At 42.3% G+C, this 18,195-nt stretch overlaps 2 protein-coding genes across 3 annotated transcripts; one reads left to right on the top strand and one right to left on the bottom strand.

Moving 5' to 3' along the window:
- Positions 1–525: 525 nt before the first annotated feature.
- On the bottom strand, positions 526–8,149 carry rbbp5 (retinoblastoma binding protein 5). Of its 2 annotated transcripts, none has more exons than XM_030091741.1 (14): positions 8,018–8,149; positions 6,830–6,855; positions 6,487–6,659; positions 5,683–5,823; positions 5,169–5,331; positions 4,874–4,983; positions 4,565–4,684; positions 4,283–4,436; positions 4,127–4,198; positions 3,856–3,973; positions 3,563–3,632; positions 3,222–3,457; positions 2,809–3,054; positions 526–860 (listed from the first exon to the last, which is right to left on the bottom strand). In XM_030091741.1, exons 1-14 carry the CDS (start codon positions 8,034–8,036, stop codon positions 808–810), a joined length of 1,701 nt encoding a protein of 566 aa, XP_029947601.1. In that variant the 5' UTR covers positions 8,037–8,149; the 3' UTR covers positions 526–807. The 2 variants fall into 2 exon arrangements, with proteins under 2 accessions (XP_029947601.1, XP_029947602.1); XM_030091742.1 differs by having other exon boundaries at positions 2,977–3,054.
- A 1,679-nt stretch (positions 8,150–9,828) lies between these two features.
- LOC115388568 (transmembrane protein 263) lies at positions 9,829–17,642 on the top strand. Its single transcript, XM_030091744.1, has 3 exons — positions 9,829–10,154; positions 13,500–13,587; positions 16,345–17,642. The coding sequence occupies exons 1-3, from the start codon at positions 10,146–10,148 to the stop codon at positions 16,629–16,631; spliced, it is 384 nt and encodes a 127-aa protein (XP_029947604.1). The 5' UTR covers positions 9,829–10,145; the 3' UTR covers positions 16,632–17,642.
- The last annotated feature ends 553 nt before the right edge of the window (positions 17,643–18,195 follow it).

Here is an 18,195-nt window from a genome sequence, read left to right as displayed (position 1 = left end):
GTCAAAAGGCACCAAATTATGGCAATGACACCTATAAGCAACATTTTTGCTCAAGAAAATACGTTTTGAGGACTTAATATTTAGAGCTTCAGCAGTCGGATGCAGGGATGCTGAGATTCTTTTTTCTGTAGAATTTTAAACAATGGCCGTGAAGTTAGATCTTTTTACCCTGTGGTTCCAGAATCCACTGCACAGTGTTGCAGTGGTGAGCAGGACATTACCCGGTTCGATTCCAGGCTCCATTTGGCCTTTTTGTGCCGAGTTTGCATGTTGTCCCCGTGTGTCTACAGGGTTTTCAACCAGTCACTCTCTGACGATCCTGTCATAACACGAGACTTTCTGCAGTGCGATTCTGTTTCATTTTGACGCTCATGGGTTTGGTACCACTGTGCGACTGTCTGCTTCTCGTGTTTCACTGAAACTGATAAAATGTAAAAGATGAAGTGCACTAAAATCGAAAATCCATCATCTGTCAGAGTCTGATGGCTCAGGCTGAAAACACGACACCACAGATGGCCATTTATTTACAAACCATGTTTTAATACGTATAAAAAAAAACAAGAAAAGACAACACACACTCACTCACTCACACACACACTGTCGGGACAGGGCGGTTCTATACAAGATGAGTCCTACAGAGACGGACGTGTGATCTGGAGACGACGGGGCCTGCTGGTGGCTCGCTGCGGTGGTCTGGACGCTGGTGTGTGTGTGTGTGTGTTTGTGTGTTCAGGAGAGGAAGCAGTCTCACACCACACATCTGGACCGGCGTCTCTTTGTTAGGAGTCTCTGGGACGCAGACGAGGATCAGTCCATCCCGCCGATGTCGTGCTGTTTGTACGACTGAGCCACCAGACTTCCTGCAGGGAAACAAACATGGCTGAGTCCAGCAGCAACGCAACTCGAACAGCAACACGCTGCTCCACACACTGACAGACGACAAATAAACAGGCTGCACAGAATTACATCAGATAAGAATCAATCAATTCAGAATAATCTCATTATCAGTTCATAAAGTGTGAATGGCCACAAAAAAACTTGTGGACATGAAGTATAACTGAAAGTTATTATTACACTAGAATAGTTTGAATGTTTGTTCATTTTTAAGTTAATATATGTATTCCTACATTTAATTTTTGATTTCAAACATATGGATATTCATTTCTATAATTCAAATATTTAAACATTGATTTAATCTCCACATTTCTACACTCATTTATTTGCACATTTGTTTGCATTTCCAATCCACATTTATCTGTTGTAATTTCAGGTTATTTTTATTTGTTTACTTGTTTCCACTCATTTGTGCATTTGCTGATTCACTTACATTTCTAATGATTTCCTTCCACATTTGTTCATCGACTCATTAGGTCACTTATTTCTAGACTTATGTATTCACTGATGTGCAGTTATTCATTTCATGTCACATTTTTCCACCTGTAATTTTTTTCAATATATTTAAGTTATTCACTTAGAGTTGCTCATTTATTTATTTGCCTATTTCTGCATGCACTGAACTATATCCAGATTATTTAATTCTTACATTCATGGATATAAACACTCGTTAATTCTTCTACTCCCTTGTTTCAGTAATCATCTATTTCCAAATATAGTAGTGTAATACTGTATATATACTATAGTGTTATATCATTTCAGTATTTTCACATTAATTCCACTCTGTCTACAGATGTTAATAAGCTTCTAAGCTGTTAATAACTTTCAAATATCAGTCTAAAGTAACGAGTGTAACAAGGTTAGATGTACTTATGACAGTTTGTGTGGCCGTGACGCCGCATCAATCGGGAATCAGGAAGAGTCCGAGCAGACAAACATTTACGTCACACGGAAAGCCCAAAGGAGCGAGGCGGGAGTGGGAGCAGGAGGGTCAAAGGCCAAGCAGGAAGGAGATGCAGACGAGTCGGCGGGCCCGCGGGGGAGACGAGCCGCCCCGCCCCGCCGTCGGGCACGTCGACAGCCGTCTGCCAACCGCAGCCCGGAGCCCCCGCGCTCACGGCGCGGCAAATTAGCGAGGAGGGCGGCTGCAGTCAGCAGAGGTTAAACCAGGGAGAAGCCACAGTCGGGGTGAGAGGGTCAAACATCCACTGTGCCGGAGCCAGATCGGACCGAGGACAGCTCATTCACACCCACCCGGTCCGGTTCTATGAGCTGATGTTGCCTGTTGCCGTTTTGTCAAAAAAGGAAATAAAACTCAAATCTGAAGGTATTTTGAATATAAACTGTACAACTGATCTGTTTTTCTTTTTTCCCACTCTGCTGTTAAAGCTAAAGTAGGCAACCTGACAGTATTTTTAATTATATGTTGTTTCCTGAACTCTGAGCTGTTGTTTCATCCTGACGAGCAGCTGGGATCAACGTTCACACGACGTTTCTTTACAATGAGGTCCAAGTAATTTTCAGGGGAAAAAAAAAAAAAAAAGAAACTCTTAAAAATGCAACAAATAAGTTAATCCTAGAAAATATTTCTCATTTATAAAATCAGATTCTTCGGTGTTGACAAGGATTTCTCATTACCGTTTCTGAACCGAGCTGAATCACGTCAGATCTAGTGTGTTTTTTAGACACACTGTGAATGTTGAGACTTCCAGACTGTGGCTTGACAGCAGGCGGGTCTCTGTCAGTCAGCTGTTTGATCGGGGTGGGGTGGGGGGTGGGGGGGTGGGCAGTGCTTCGGACACAGGTGGTGGGGTGTCAGTCAGACTAGCAGGGCAGCGGGGCTAACAGAGCTCCCAGACTCAGCAGCAGCAGCGGCGGCAGCGGCAGCAGCAACAGGGGAGGTGGGATGCTTACCTGGAACCAGGCCTCCCTCTGCCCTGCCCTTCATCCCTCCTCCTCCTCCTCCTCCTCCTCCTCCTACGCCTCCAAGGCCAGAGCTGCCCAGGGCCTCGGGCACCCCGGGGAAGGAGGGCCGTTCGCCCCTGTAAGGCTTGGGCCTGAAGGGGAAGTCTTTGTCTTTACCTTTGGAGCCTTTGGGCCGACCGGCTGCCTTCTTCTTTGACTTGCCGTCGCCCTTCACGCCCAGCAGGGGGTGCACCTCTGAGCAGAGACAGGGCGGAAACACAGGCTCACTTTGCCATATTGTAAAAGCTGATGAGATCATTTAGATTAAAAAAGTCCAGGCCGTGTTTGTTTTGAGGCTGTAATGACTACGTCAATCTATTTTACTGAATGTGTTCAACTTTCCCTGAGTCCCCTGCTCTCACCGTCACTCGGCACCCCCTGCAGTTCAATAGTGGTCGTTCGAGCCTTCTTCTTGGCCGGGCCTCCTTCAGACGAAGGCTGCCGCTGCTTCTTATCGCCTCCCGCCGCCGCATCCTCGGTCCCAGCAGCCTGCACCGAGGCATCCGGAGGGGGACCGAAGGGGTTTTCCTCCGGATCTTCCACCTCGGGAGCGATGGGCAGGTACAGCAGGGCCTTATGGTCCTCCAGCTCCTCGTCACTACAACACACACACACACGATATTTAACTTAGACTACAATTACTTCTGTACTGACTGAAGTGTTGTGTTGCTCCGATGCAATAAGTCGTCGTTTCTGTTCTCACCTGCTGCAAAAAGCAACTATGGGATCAACGGTGGTGACGTCCACCTCCTCGTCTTCTGCTGCGTCGGCACCTGGAACAGGAAGATGAAGGGGAGAAAAGCAGCCAAAGCAGAAAAATATCGTCACCTCACAGCCCTGGACTGGGTAAATATGAACAAATAAGTCCGAATAAGTAAGTCAAACCACCTTGAGTATTTTTTTTTCTCATCTAAACTCTAAACTCTATTTGTTCAACGAAGATTTTATCAAACCGACTTCACCACAGATTTCTGCGAGCCAGAAGAGAACATTTACCCGTTTGTTCAGGTTCACTCTTGTCTTCATCTTCGATGTCAAACTCAGACTCCCGTTCCTCGTACTCCACGTTCTCATCAAGCTCTTTGAAGTCTGGGGCAAAAGCGCTCCAGTTTTCCTGCAGCCAAACCAAACGTTCACTCAGTGACGACTCAAGCAGTTGGGTTAAAATTCTACGGTTTTACTGATAATATGAACCAAAAAAAAATATTTTCAGTTAAACGTCAGAAACATTAGATGCCCTGAGCTTTTCCCTTCGGTGTTAACTCACCACTTGGTTCTGAGCCCAGATCGAAACCACGCCACTGGAAATGGAGGCGATGATTGGACGGACAGGATGCCACTTGAAAGAGGTCAAACAAAGGTTTGTCAGTGTGAATGATTTAACGTGAAAACAGATCGGAGCTGTAAATATGGACGTCCTTACAGCGACATCCAGCAGCAGCTCTCCTCTGGTTCCATGCAGGATCTTCACCAGGTTCCCCATGGTTTTCTCCCAGATGTAGAGGGCGTGCTGCCTGGCTGAACCGGCCACGATGTACTCGCCGTCCCCAGAGAAGCAGCAGCGCTTCCAAGGAGTCCTGACCGCAGAAAAACACAGGATGAGGAGATGAACTGTGACAGCAGCTGAATATTACAGCTCTCTAACACTAGCCAGGTCGACTGCACGCCCAGACGTGTAATCAGATGAGACGGCGTGCTGACGTACCTGTTGACCAGGTCCTGTAGTTTCTGCATCGGCTCTGGCTCGCCGTCCCGACCGCAGGTCAGAATCTCCCTGCCGTCATACACCCTGATGATCCGGTCCGCCGTGTTTATGAGGAAGCAGCTGTGGAAAAACGCGGCAGGTGGAAATAGGGGCCGGATGGAGGTTAGTGAAATCCTGAGTTGGAATTGAGGATTCAACATATTTCTTCCAGAAGTCCTGCATGAAATTCTGTGACAGACGGTGTGTTTTATCATGCTGTTCACATTTTGCCCGGGTGTAAATACACAAACGCCCCCTTGTGTCGCTCACCTGCCCTTGCGTGCGAATTCGATGGATTTGATGGCAGTGGTGTTGCTGGTACCGGTTGTCACTCTGAAAGAAGCCACCAGCTCCTGAGTGTTTGTGTTTAACACTAAAATCTGCAACGACAAATGAAGAGAGAGACGATGGTGAAGAAGTGAGCAACTTATTTCAATGTAACAAGAGAGAGCAAAATGGTAAACATCTGAGTTAGATATTGTTGAGATTATACACACTGAAATTGTAAGCAATGCATTTCTCTAATGAAATGTAGCTCAATGCAGATGGAGATGGAGAATCTGACCTTTCCTTTGGCGTTGCCAGTGTAGATGTACTCGCCCCGCCTGTCAAAAGCTGCCACCACATTCAGGTCCGAATCGTCATCCACCGGCAAAACAACATGCTTGGAGTCTGACAGTGTGAGGAGGACCGGGGCCGACTTCATGGGACACACCAGCACCTTGTCCCTGAAACACAAGTCGCACTTTCAAATGTCCAGCTGGGATCCCCAATCACCGGGCTGCGGACCAGTACGTGGAACATTTAGTATCAGGCCAAAAAGAGAGAATAAAACATTTTATTTTCAAAGTGTACATTTTAATTGCCATTATTCTGCACTGAGTCTTATTCTTAAAAATGCTTCTCTTCCACCAGCGCTTACATCCGCTTTTAAACATAATCCAAACCCGTCCATGGTGCAAAAAAGGTTGTGGGCTGCCGATCTACATGACAGAACTCAAAATCTCGAGATGCTGCTGTCAGTCGATCCTGACCAATAGCACCGGCTCTCAGCTCACAGATATCAGCGGGTGACTCACATGTCTCTGGGGTGGCACTGCAGCTTCAGGATGGGGGAGGGGAAGCGGAATCTCTGGTCACAGTCTCCAGTCAGAACGTCCCACTGTGAGACGATGTTGTCTGTGGAGGCGCTGACCAGCTTATGACCGTCTCGACTCCAGCTGTGCACACAATAAACATATAACACTGATGTTTGCCTCATTTAAACCTCTATTTAATTGATTTGATGTGTTTATTATTTATGAGCAAAATTTGGTTTCTTAATTCTTTCCGCTCTATGAAAATGGATGAGACAAGCTGCAGAAATTAAATACCGTTTTTATGTATTAAACTGAGTAAATGTTCAGAAAAGAATGGGTTTTGCTGGGGGAGCCAGCCCTCACCAAAGACATTTAGTGTTTCAGCAGTTAAGAGAATTATCAACAGTACTTTACAAGACAAGGCTTTATTTGGTCTAAAGTAGGAGTAGTCAATGTGGTGCACCTGGGCACAGTGCACCCCATAGGAATCTTTAGAGTAGCAGGCCAGTGTTGTTAAGAAAAACAAAGGAAGTACAAAGAAAATGATCTGAAAACAGATCAGAGTGATCATTTAGCCACAAATGTAACAGGTGTAAAATTAGACAAACTTCAACAAGCATTTCATTCATTCAGTCAAACCTTCCAAAAAACATATTTACGGAATACGTTCACTGACTTTCAAGTAATTATTCAAGGAGCCAGAGAGGAGTGGCCAATTAAAAAACTAAGTCTTAAAAAAGTCTTTGCTCTGAAACGAAGCAGGCAAAGCAAATATCACCCCACACTTTGTATGTTGGATCTCACCATAAAGAGCAGACAGGGTGAATGTGTGCGCTGATGATTTTGGCAATCCCTCGTGTGAGGAAGTCCCAGATAACGATACGGCCATCATTGCAGCCCACAGCCAGCAAGGTCCCCCAGCGGTTGAAGGTGCAGGTGAGGGCCATGCTGATACAGTCCAGGGTGCCATCTGCCTCCTGACAACAAAAACACAATTAAATAGTAACTAGAAAATGTCAAACACTGTATTTACCAAAATCAGAGGATTTTACACATGCGGGATCCCTGCATACGTAAAAGCACTTAAGACGATTTCCAGTCATCCAACATAGAGCCCTATTGTTCATATTATAAACAGGAGGCTTACCTCTGGATAGTTCTGCCCAAATGACTCTAGAAGATGAACAACAACAAAGAATGATTAATAAACCAATAAATCAATGGCAAAGAGACCACTGGATACAAATCTCTGCTCCTATTGTTTCATTGTGATAAACACTCTGAAATGTAAAATGATTACTACACATGGAAAATAAAAATGCATGAAGAAAATTAATAAAGAAATAAAACGGGTTAATAATGTCTAAATAAATGGATAAAGCAAAGAACTATACTACATTCAGGATGAAAGTCAGCAACTTAAAAAATGGGACATAAATGTTCAGCAGAAACAAAAGATTAAATGTTTTGAGTCATCTGAAAATATAATGTTTTAAGACACAATATACAAATCGTTTTTAATTTTTTAATCCCTGTTGAAACTCCTTCTATAAATTGGGGATCAAGTCACAATCTTCCTAATCACTTAATCTATTAAACAGTGTTGTTGTCCTGGAGAAAGGTCTTAGTCTCAAGACCACATTGTCAAGATCTTGTTCTTGACTTCGTCTCGGTTTAAAGTCTTGATCTTGTCTTGGGATGCTCTCTGTTTCAGTTTTTGACTCAGTCTCAGGTTAGGTGGTATTGAATACAACACGACTGTGAAAGCCTTACACAAAGGTGCCAGTTAATGTTACCGGGTGATGAAACCTAAAAGGATCGCAAAACTTCACTGACAAAGAAATTGTCGAGACATAACAATTACCTGTTCGAGGTTTTGAGAATTTAGCATAAATGATTTCGCATTGTAATCCTTTCACTATAGTATTATTTCATTCGCCATTGTATTGTACGCTGTAACTCTGTTAACAAACAATGTCAATATAAACAGGCAACAGCCAGTATTTTCAAATCCTAATACTTGATTCTAAATAGCATGTAAATCAACAGACAACGAGTCTGCGGACCATTAGCACTTCTGTTTCATTCAATTCTAAAGTTGATCAAATAGCATTTAAGTATGGGCATTCGATTGTCCCGTGATTAAAAACCATCTCAACATAAATCGTTCGACAAACCTCAAGGAAGGAAAAACGTCGTTAAGGCTAAATTAATTTTAAATGGGGTCGTTTGCGGTTAGCATGCTAGGCTAACTGGTGATGCTAACCACAACAATGCATCGTTTAGACGTGCAATAAGGTACTCAAAAAACAAATAACCACATTCTATTAGTTACCTAGTAGTTCCAGATTCATTTCGGGTCATATGAAGTTGCAAAGTCCGCTGAAAAAACTTGATTTAAAAGAAATTTCTCTCGTGTTTACTTCGGCTGCGACAGCCGTAGACTGGCGCCGAGCATCCAGTAAGGACCCCAAACAATGAGGCCAAGAATGTGCCTGAACCAAATACAGAGCTGGACGTGCCTGCCTTTAAAACAATTATTTTTGGTCAAATTATTTTTGGAGTTGAATATTTATCTGTAATTTGTTTATTAGATATTCTGTCAGACAGAACGATCTACTGCCTGTGGCAATAAGACTAACTCTTTCCTGTAAATAGTGTGTGTTGTGTTCGTCTTTTATTTCATTGTTCAATTCTGATACCACACGGTTTATTTATTACATAGAGATTAAAAAAAACATTATTTACAGATCTATGATTTATTAACTTTATTCTGTCGTATTAATGTTTTAATTTCTATTAAGTTATTCTGTGTTCTTTTCTGTAAGGATCTGTATGGAGCAATGCTTTTTTTTTTTTTTTTACAATGACAGCTGGTTTGTAATTTGCATTGGAAGTTATCTGCTGTTTGTATTTTCACCCTAATGCTGGTAGCCAGAAACTTGTCACATATCTAAAAAGGCCATTTGGAATTGAGATTGTATGAGTGTTTACGGATTAAACTCCTCCATTTCTGTTTTTCACTGACAGAATTAAATTTGGTGCCAACATCATTTGACCCTTGACTCCCATGTACACGCTATCTTTAACTTTATGGCTTCAGCCTACAGATGAGTCTGTCTATATGTGCACCTGGAACAGTATGTTCCCATGAAATATCAATTTAACTGTGTGCTTTGATCTGGATTTGTATCAAGAGTCAGCTTCTTCATCCACATCAAGCCTTAAAAGAAAGGTCATCCACAGGAATATGTATACACGTGGATGTATGTGTGGACATAACCAGGTGGGACAGGATCTGAGCTGGATCTGTAACTGCCCCCAAGACACTTCCGGATTTCAGAATAAATGGTTCATTTTCAACCATGGAATAATTCACAGTCTGAAGACTGAAGCAAAACACCAATCAAATTGGATTTGCGGTTGTAGATAGCATTTCTACACTTGTAAAAGAATAATAAAACACAACAGATGTATGTCAATAGATGTCTGTACTTCCATCTCAAAAACTGCTTTTGAATGTTCAGGGCTCTCCATGGCTGTATCTCTGTCACGGCAGGTGACGTAGTTTGCACCAACACGGTTCCTTCTTTCTGTACACAAACTTGATTCTTCACTGACTCAGCTGGACTACTGAGGATGAAAAACCAAGCTGAAAGCGGTGAATTAGATTAATGGGATCACACCTCATATTATTGCCAGTAACAGTCATGGCATTGAAATGCTGGAAAAAGTAATTAGTTCGCTTACTCATTACAAAAAAATAGTAATGCTGTTTATTTCAATGCAACAAAAGATTTTATTTGTTCATACTTTTTTTTAATCTGAATATTTTTGTGAAAAACATCTGCAATACCTACACACATTAGATCTATAACCCATTTAGTGATCATTTGACAAATGATTACATGCACATACAAATAAATTTGATTTAGAGATAAAAAAAAATTTCATGAGAGGAGTAAAAAGATAGAAGACTCATCTGGAAGTTTGAATTATATTTAGCATGTCATATAGTCATCACATGGTCTCCACATGACTGAGTGAAGAGCTGAGCATTTATTCTGAAGGGGTGTGCCGGATGTCCAGTGCGTCGTTGTGCGTGAGCGTGCATTTGACTGTGTGTACTTGTGTGTGTTGGGGTGCGTGTGCGTGTGTTCCAGGCGCCACGTCGGCAGAAGCAGCAGCAGCAGCAGCAGAGGATCCGCGCGGCGCTGCGTGAGACTGCGCGAGGAGAAGTTACACAGCCGCCCGCTGATGCGATAAAAAATAGACAAGAAGAAGAAGAAAGAAATAAAGCCTGAAGAGAAGGAAAAAAAGGCCGCTGACAGTCCGAGCAGCTGCTGCCTGCTTTCACACACACACTTTAAAATTCGTGCAGTTTGAGTCCGAGGCTGAAGAAAACCAGAGAAGCTGCTCCGCTGTGAAGTTTGTCTGCCAGGTGTGTGTTTGTCACAGCAGCCATGGTGAAGGTAAGAACTATCTGGAAAATCTAATTAACATGACTGATGTGCTCTGCTGCCTGCCTGACTGGTGATGTGGAAGTCAAATATCACCACAGGTTGCACTTTTTCCGGATTAAAGGGTTATAAAGGTGTTTTTTTCCCCAGTATATCAGCGTTAAATTGATCACTGCCAGCTTCTTGCTCATGTTCCTCAGGCTGATCCATCAGTGCCACATGTTACACTCAGTTTTCTATATGCAGTCCAGTCATAATGCATCCGTGGCTTTAAACTTCAGGATCTGGGACTGATAACAAGGTTGAAATGGTTTGTAAGATGGATAATATTTCGGTGTGTTTGGAATCTGCTGTTGGTGTGAAGAAGTTAAGCTGCAATGTTCACCACGTTGCAGGAAAAGGAGGTTCAGCTGATGCACTTCAACACTGTGGATCATTTATCCTTCTTCAGCTTCTAACTCTTACTTCATTATATTTTATACGCAGGTATAATATTTGTCTTCTTTCAGCTTCATTTCTTAATCCACACACTGTTTGGAGCTGTGATATTCACACTATTCTTTTTTTGTTTCTTGACACATTTAAATAACAATAAATGTTACCTCAAACTTATTTAAAAGCCCTCAAAGATGGCTCACTTACTATTTTTCAACACCTCATTCACTTTTTAAAGGATTCTTGTTATCATTTAGAAAACAAATGGTCTCATTCTGCTCATATTATATCACAGGTGTCCAAGTAAGTGATAGTGTATTATCTCCAGTGCTGCTGTCATATTCTGATTTTTTTTTTCTTTTTTTTGTGCAGTTGATTGCATAAGTGACTACCTTTGGTAACTTCTGTGTTTTTTTCTTGTAATCTTAAAACTTGCACTGATAAACTGGAATGGAGAAATATAACACTTGTACAGGATTTAGATTAGTCTGAATCACTACAGCCTCTCATACCTTAACTTCTCATAACTTTTGTGCACAGTACAAAAGTATTGTGCACAAAAAACTATTGCAAGTGATTTTTAACAACATGCTCAAAGCATACACAAAGTCATATTTAAACTTCTTTTTTTGCAAATGTTATTTAATTGAAGAGCACTATACACATCGGAGGCTTTTCCCTTCATTTAGAGATACAATACATCCAGTTCTTATCAAGTGGAATATAATTGTTTAGTGGCTTTGGCAACGATGTTAAATGATTCTAAAAAGAGTCCTACAAAGGGTGCAGAGAGCCATAAAAATGAATATAACTCCACTTAGAGCCCAGTTGTGTTACTGTTTAATCATGAGAGGTCAGAGAGATATCAAGTGTTGTAATTAAAGAGATTAGGTATCCACAAAATAATAAAGGAAATCCCCTCATATCTCCAGTCTTGGCACGTGCCGGGTGTGTTGTATAATTACATGTTGAAGCGCGAGTCTGACCCAGATACCAGGACTGAACTCGGCATTTGAAATTCATCTGAAAACACGCAGCCTGACAGCTTCGTCTTCATGTTCATCACATGAGAAACTCCGCTTCCACCCTGCAGAGAAATGAAGCTCGAGGATTTTTTAGTGTCGGCTCGTGCAATCTGACTGAATTCCTCCGAGGCCCGAGGCCGTGCGCACATGCAGCGGGACGCTGTGGCTGTTTGACATTCAGGGTGTAATTAAGAGATTTGTGTTTAACTTTCTGCACACACAGTTTTCAGACCGCAGTGAATCTAAAGTGAGCAACTTTTCTCTAATGAAGCTCTCATAGCCACTCAGGAGGAACTGGTTTTGTTGAAACTAAATATTGTCGACATGATTCTCCAGTGATCGAGAGTCAGATTTAGATTTCACAGGCCGAAATATCCAAATTCCAGGTTACCTCGATAAAAGGCTGAAACTGGGGAAAAACGCTGAGTGTTCTCACCTATAGGGCTAACAGGCACAGAAGAACCCACCGGCTGAAATAAAAGCATGTGTAAGGAGTTGCATTAACGTTTTTGTGAGATTAACTGAAAAAAAAAAAAAATAGAGAGAAGCACTGGATCCTACAGTTCCCATAATACAATTGGATGCCATGACTGTGACCATCCATTTTCTAGAGCAGTTTTCTGCAGTGGCCAGGCGAGCAGCCGATCACACGACAGACACTCATATTCAAACCTGCAGGCAACTTTAGGGTCACCATTTATCCTCCAACACTTGTTTTTAGACGGGGTTCCTGCAAACTTCTCAAGGAAAATCCCATCGTGTTTGGTTTTCGCTTCAGGGTGACCAACAAGTTTTCAGTGGCTCTCTGAGGTCTAGAAACTGCACACACAGCGACAGGATCCCCGCATTTAACAACGAAAGACGAGGTTACTCGGTCTGTAGTCCGTCACAGGCCAGCTGATTATCATCCACACCCAGCCTCGTCACCAGTGAAACTACTTCATGGATGGATTTTATGAAAAAAGGCAGATTACCTGGCACAGGGAGAACATGCAAATTCAGAAAACGGGAAAACCCCGACTTGGACTCGATATTTTCCTCTGCAATAAAATCAGTTGTAATTCCAAAAAAATGTTAGTCACGAGGAATCGTGACTACATTGTTTTGGAAAGGAAAATAGTGAAACCTTAAATATATTTATTTCTACTGTCTGTTAAGCTAAATGGAAAGAGTGACTGGATCTGGCATTTCTCAAAATAGTTATCAGTTGTAATTTGAGACCAGTATCAAATTATACCTGGTGCAGAAGCTGAAATCAACTCAAAGCAAAGAAGAAGTTCAGTTTTTCTGAAAACTCTTTCTGAAACATTTCCAATACTCAGACTGTCACTGTTTAACAGAAACACCCAACTTTGTCAAATGATATATAATATGGAAAATAACATTTTGTCAGTACTTCAATTTCCTGATTTTTCACACATTTTTAAAGTTGATCTTTTTCAGAAATGTTTTCTTTTTGAGTTTTTTTCATTAGAATTTGTTTTGAATAACTTATGAAATCACATGATTTTAACACAAAACATATTTAAGTCAATATTAAATAGCTATCACAATTTATCCAACAGCAAAACCTGTTAAATTCTAAAAAAATACTCATTCCAAACCATTCCCATGCCTTAGAAATATTCTTTTCTCTACTGTGGTTGAAAATATCTGAAATATTCATTAAAAACAGATTTTAAACTTCAGCAACTTGTTTTTTTTCTTTTGAATAGTGAATAAAAACGTAAAATTGAATGATGCTATGCTGTGTTGTCTGTAAAATAAAGCTGCTTTTGTCCGTTTTAATGATTTGAGAGGTTCTCGGTGTGGCGTTAATAGTCGTGATGTGGGACTCTCACTGCGAAGCCTCTGAATGAAGACACTTTGTGCTTTTTGTCTGGTTTTTTTCTTCCAGAATGTAAACAGCGTGAACGTGGAGCCTCAGCCTGGGACCAGCCTGGCCTCGGATGAAGCTGAACCCACCAACAGCCAGTCCTCAGAGGGTGAGCCCCCCCGAGCCCGTCAGCGCTGAAACATCAGCCAGGGAATATGCTGCAACCGCAGCTCACATGTTGCCTGCTGCTATTTTAGCAACAGTCGCATCTGTCTGGGGAGATGTTCTGTTTGTGTGACAGCGGCTGCAGCGCCAACCTGCTATTTGTGTCCCGATACAAAGACACTTTGTAAAAGGGGTTGGGGTTAGAAAATATGGTTTTCATGTGTACATTGCATTTTATACTAATATTTTATTTTACCACAACAATCATAGCCATAACATCACATTTTGATTTGCATCAGAAATCATGAAATGACAGGATGAGAGACGGAAAAGTCGGCGTAGCCAGAGACACCTGTCCAGAGTGAGAGCACCAATTGGAGCGTTCCAATCAGAACGATTTGGAATAAAGTGATGACATTAGGAACACATTCCCAGCAATGAGAGAACCTGTTTCTTAGTGAGCGGTTTTGGTGTGGAAATCTGGCGTATCTCAACTCTCTGTCTCAACTAAAGCATCTTGATCATTTCTTTACTTGATAACACGTTCAATACCTGCAACAGCTTTTACTGTCCAGTTTGTGTTAAAGCGACACTAAGGAACTTTTCAACCTTAAATAAAACATTTTAATATCTTTTGTGATGATACATCGACTTACAACTAGTTGATTGACCCCTCTGTCACGGTCTAAGGGCGTCAGTATTGCTTTCACTTGGACTAAGCAGCTGTGAGGAGGGTGGTAGGAACCCTGCACATTAAAAAACTCCAAATGTGCGGACTGCTTTACGGCATGCATCACATCATGATATAACACTGTTTTTAGCCATCATTAGATTCATTACCTCGTCGCTATCCGTCCTTCACACAGCCACTGGAAACAAATGAAGGCGAGTTCAGTCCGACAGCATGCCACCGGGAGCAGCAATTTACGACGTCACGCGCTAGTCCTCATGGGAACTGTAGTATTAGTTCAGGAAAAACACTACCGCTTTTGTCCACTGGCACCGCCAAAATCAATGAAAACTGAAAGTTCCTTAGTGCTGCTTTAATTTGACTTTTGGCTTCAGTGTGACTCTGGGAGGTTTAGTTGAGGTTATTAAACTATTAAAAAAACACTTTGGTGGACACGTTCTAATCCGCACATTCACTGCGCTGTGAAATATTAATGCAAAATTACCAGATTGAGTTGTTTATGCGAAGATTGCTAAGACGGAACTACTTACTAAACATGGCGTCTGGGCGTGGTGATTTCAAAAGAAAAAGTAGTTCCCAGTATTTGCTTCAGTGTCGTAACGCTACAATATTATTTGTTGGTGTTCCACAGCGTAGTGAATGTGTGGATTATAACGTGTCCACCAAAGTGTTTTGGGGTTGTTGGATTTTGTATTTGATGAGTTTGACAAGGGGAACCAAAAATACCGCCCACTTCCATTGTGTCCGTCCCGAAAACCTTCCCCAACTCACCTCTGAATAAACAACAGCTTGCCCTCACAAAAAAAGTAAGTATGCTGTTCCAAATGACTAAGGAATTGCGCTAAATGGGCCAATTTGCCAAAATGTTGAAGTATCCCTTTAAGCACTTCAGCTAAATCAGATGGAGGTGGAAGTATCATTTTTGTCAGTGGATTTTGCAGTTGATGTTTGAAGGGTCTCTTGGCCTAATCATCAACAAAGCTTCAGTTAAGTGAGTAGTTTCTTGTGTATTTGTATTGTGTATTTGTCATTAGTGTATTTTCTCTGGAAAACAGGAAGTCACCCATCACAACATCATGAAAAACACACCATCGCCATCATCCACATACACACTCAGCTACAGAGAGACTTCATACAGTGAGAGGAAGGCAGAGCTCCTGAAGTGAACCCACTCAAACTCCACAAAGGGAAAAAAAAACCCCGCTTGTCTTTGTTTGAAGTATAAAGCTGGTGTCGTAATGAGCCAAGTGATCCTCAATAGACTAGATTTCTAATATTTAACAGCTGGTTTTACATTGATGTTGATTTGGTAGGAAATGTGTGGTAATCCACTTGCAATGACTTATGGAATTACTGTTATTACTGCGTTGTTACTGTGTTACTAATGACAATTTCTCATGAAATATCTTCCAAGTTTATATAAATGTTTTGTACCCTGTTAAACTGTGAATGGAACAGAATATTGTAGTCTGTCCAGCCACTGAAGCAAGCTGCAACTTCATGAACTGTACAAACTGCTGCACCGAGTAGTGAAGGTTAGATCTTTATTACCCCGGACTGACCTGAAGGAACTGGTTGTTTGCTTTGGGATGGTGCCTGCAGCTGTTCGTTCCACCTGAGAACCGGTTTGCGTTTTTTTTTCACAGACTGGAGATTCACCACAGCGTTGCGTTACTGCACATCTTGTGCCATCCCTCACAATTAGCAGATGACGCTGGGCGTGGCAGAAGAAACAAGCATGTCTACAACTAGGGCAATGTTTGTTTTTAACAGCTGCTTCTAATAGACGAGCAAACCTTTCTTGGCTTGCACGCGGAGCTGATCCAAGTGAATAATGTCGATTTCATCAGCTGGTTTGATGAAGGAAGGAGGGCCACTACTGCTGAACTGTGCTACAGTTTTTTGGTCTCAGGACTTTGACTGATATTTCTAAAAAAAAATTGCGTTCACTAAGCTTTGAAAGGTGTTCTCGGTTTAAAAAACTCAGTTTCTGTTGTGAGCAGTGATTTACTGTTGATCACCAGGAAAGAGCATCGTTTTCACACGTGTCTGTGTTTGATTCCTTCTCAGACGCCGGTAAAGACCACGCGGAGGCTCCTCCCGGCATGATGTGGCGGGTGACCGGCGGCCTCTTCAACGTCACCAAGGGTGTGGTCGGCGCGGCGGTGGGCGGAGCCGCCTGGGTGGGCAGCAAGGGCTTTGAGATCACCAAGTCGGCCGTGACCACGGTGCCCTCGGTGGGGGTGGGGCTGGTGAAGGGCGGCGTGTCGGCCGTGGCCGGCGGCGTCTCCTCCGTGGGCTCCACGGTCGCCAACAAAGTCCCGTTCACATCCAAGAGGAAAGACAAGGCCGAGTGAGGACGAAGACGACGAAGATGATGATGATGATGATGATTGATGATGGACTTTCCCCGCTCTGAGCCACCAAAGAACCTGTCAGCTAACCGACGTTCGCTCATCAGACACCGCCGTGCCTTTCCGTCAGTCAGTCGTCTCCACGAGATCCAGACTTTGATCAAATGCTGAACCTGAACCTTCATCCTCGCCGTCTCTCCACCGCAACCCGGGACGACCATCAAGCCTCTGAGATACAGTCATCCTCTGTGTGTGTATGTGTGTGTGAGTGTGTATCTCCAGGCAGACAACATGTACGCGGTGGACTTCACAATGAATATTTGTTTGTGTTTACAATCCAGACTGAGGTTGCTGCAGCCTTCCTCCTGCTCTTCACTCTCTGCAGACATTAGGTGACGTGTTGGAGTCTGAATGCTGACTTTTAGTCTAGTTTTTCGAAATGGAGTTGGTGTGTGTGTGTGTATAAATGCGTGTGCGAGTGTGTTTTGAAATTTTAAAGATTTCGGCATTGAGTTTGAGGATCCACAGCTCCTCGGTGTCTGACCTGCTTTAATCTGTGGAAGTGCTCGAAGCGGCGTTTCCTCCTACATGTGCGAACACATCTCTGAAATGCAGCTTCGAAGGCGCCAGTTCACCAAACTCAAGCTCAGGCTTTCCTCACAAATACGCTATTGTGAAACGTTTTCATCTATGTGAACTCCTGCAGCGCTGCAAACGACCAGCTCACAAGATTTATGAGGAAAATGTCCAGCAGCCTTTGATTCGCCGACAGTTGTGACACTCGAAGCGCTCTGGGTTAGTACGAGGCGGACGCTGTGCTGCAGTGCAGGTGACATTCCTAAAACTCTTATATGCAATCTCAGCATTTCAATGCAACATTCAAAGCAAACAGTCGCTGTTGCTGAGGGACAAAACTATGTGAAATGTTTTGTTTGTGCTTTTTTTTTTTTCAGTATATCAATAAAGTAGTTTGTAAGGTCATATTGCGCACGGTGACTGAAATTTGTTCTGCAAAGAAAATTTTCCTTCACATTTTTTTCAAGGTTGACATTAAAATTGAGTCAAGTTGCATATCCCCCAATTTTTCACATAAATTGTCAACGTTAGTAACTTCAAAATAAAAGCTGCTATCCAGATATTTCTACTACTAAAATGAGAATTCCACAGGGTTCTGTGTTTGGACCCATACTTTTCTTCTGTTTACATGCTTCCTGCAGGAAATGTAAGGAAGCATGACTCCAGCTGTTATTTGATGCAGATGACACACCAGTGTAGGTTTCTTATGAAATCGATGCATTCTTCGAACTCCAAGCTTTCCATATGAACTGAGACATGGCTGGGCAATTTCTTTTTTTGAAGCCAAACGTTTTTGTATTTACTCCCCAAAAAAAAAAAAAAAAAATGGAGGCAAACTCTCATAAACAAAGTCATGATGGTTGATATCACTGTGACCACAGTTACTGTCATTAGCAACCAGCCAATATTTTTCACAAGGCCTTTTTCTTTTCATTCCCAACTGATAATTTGATAATATACTTGTTTTTTAGAAGCTAATCTATTTTCCTCA

Source organism: Salarias fasciatus, chromosome 5, assembly GCF_902148845.1.
Source record: "Salarias fasciatus chromosome 5, fSalaFa1.1, whole genome shotgun sequence".
NCBI classification, from domain to species: domain Eukaryota; kingdom Metazoa; phylum Chordata; class Actinopteri; order Blenniiformes; family Blenniidae; genus Salarias; species Salarias fasciatus.
The sequence above is the reverse complement of the archived record's forward strand: the minus strand, read 5'-3'. Positions and strand labels throughout refer to the sequence as shown.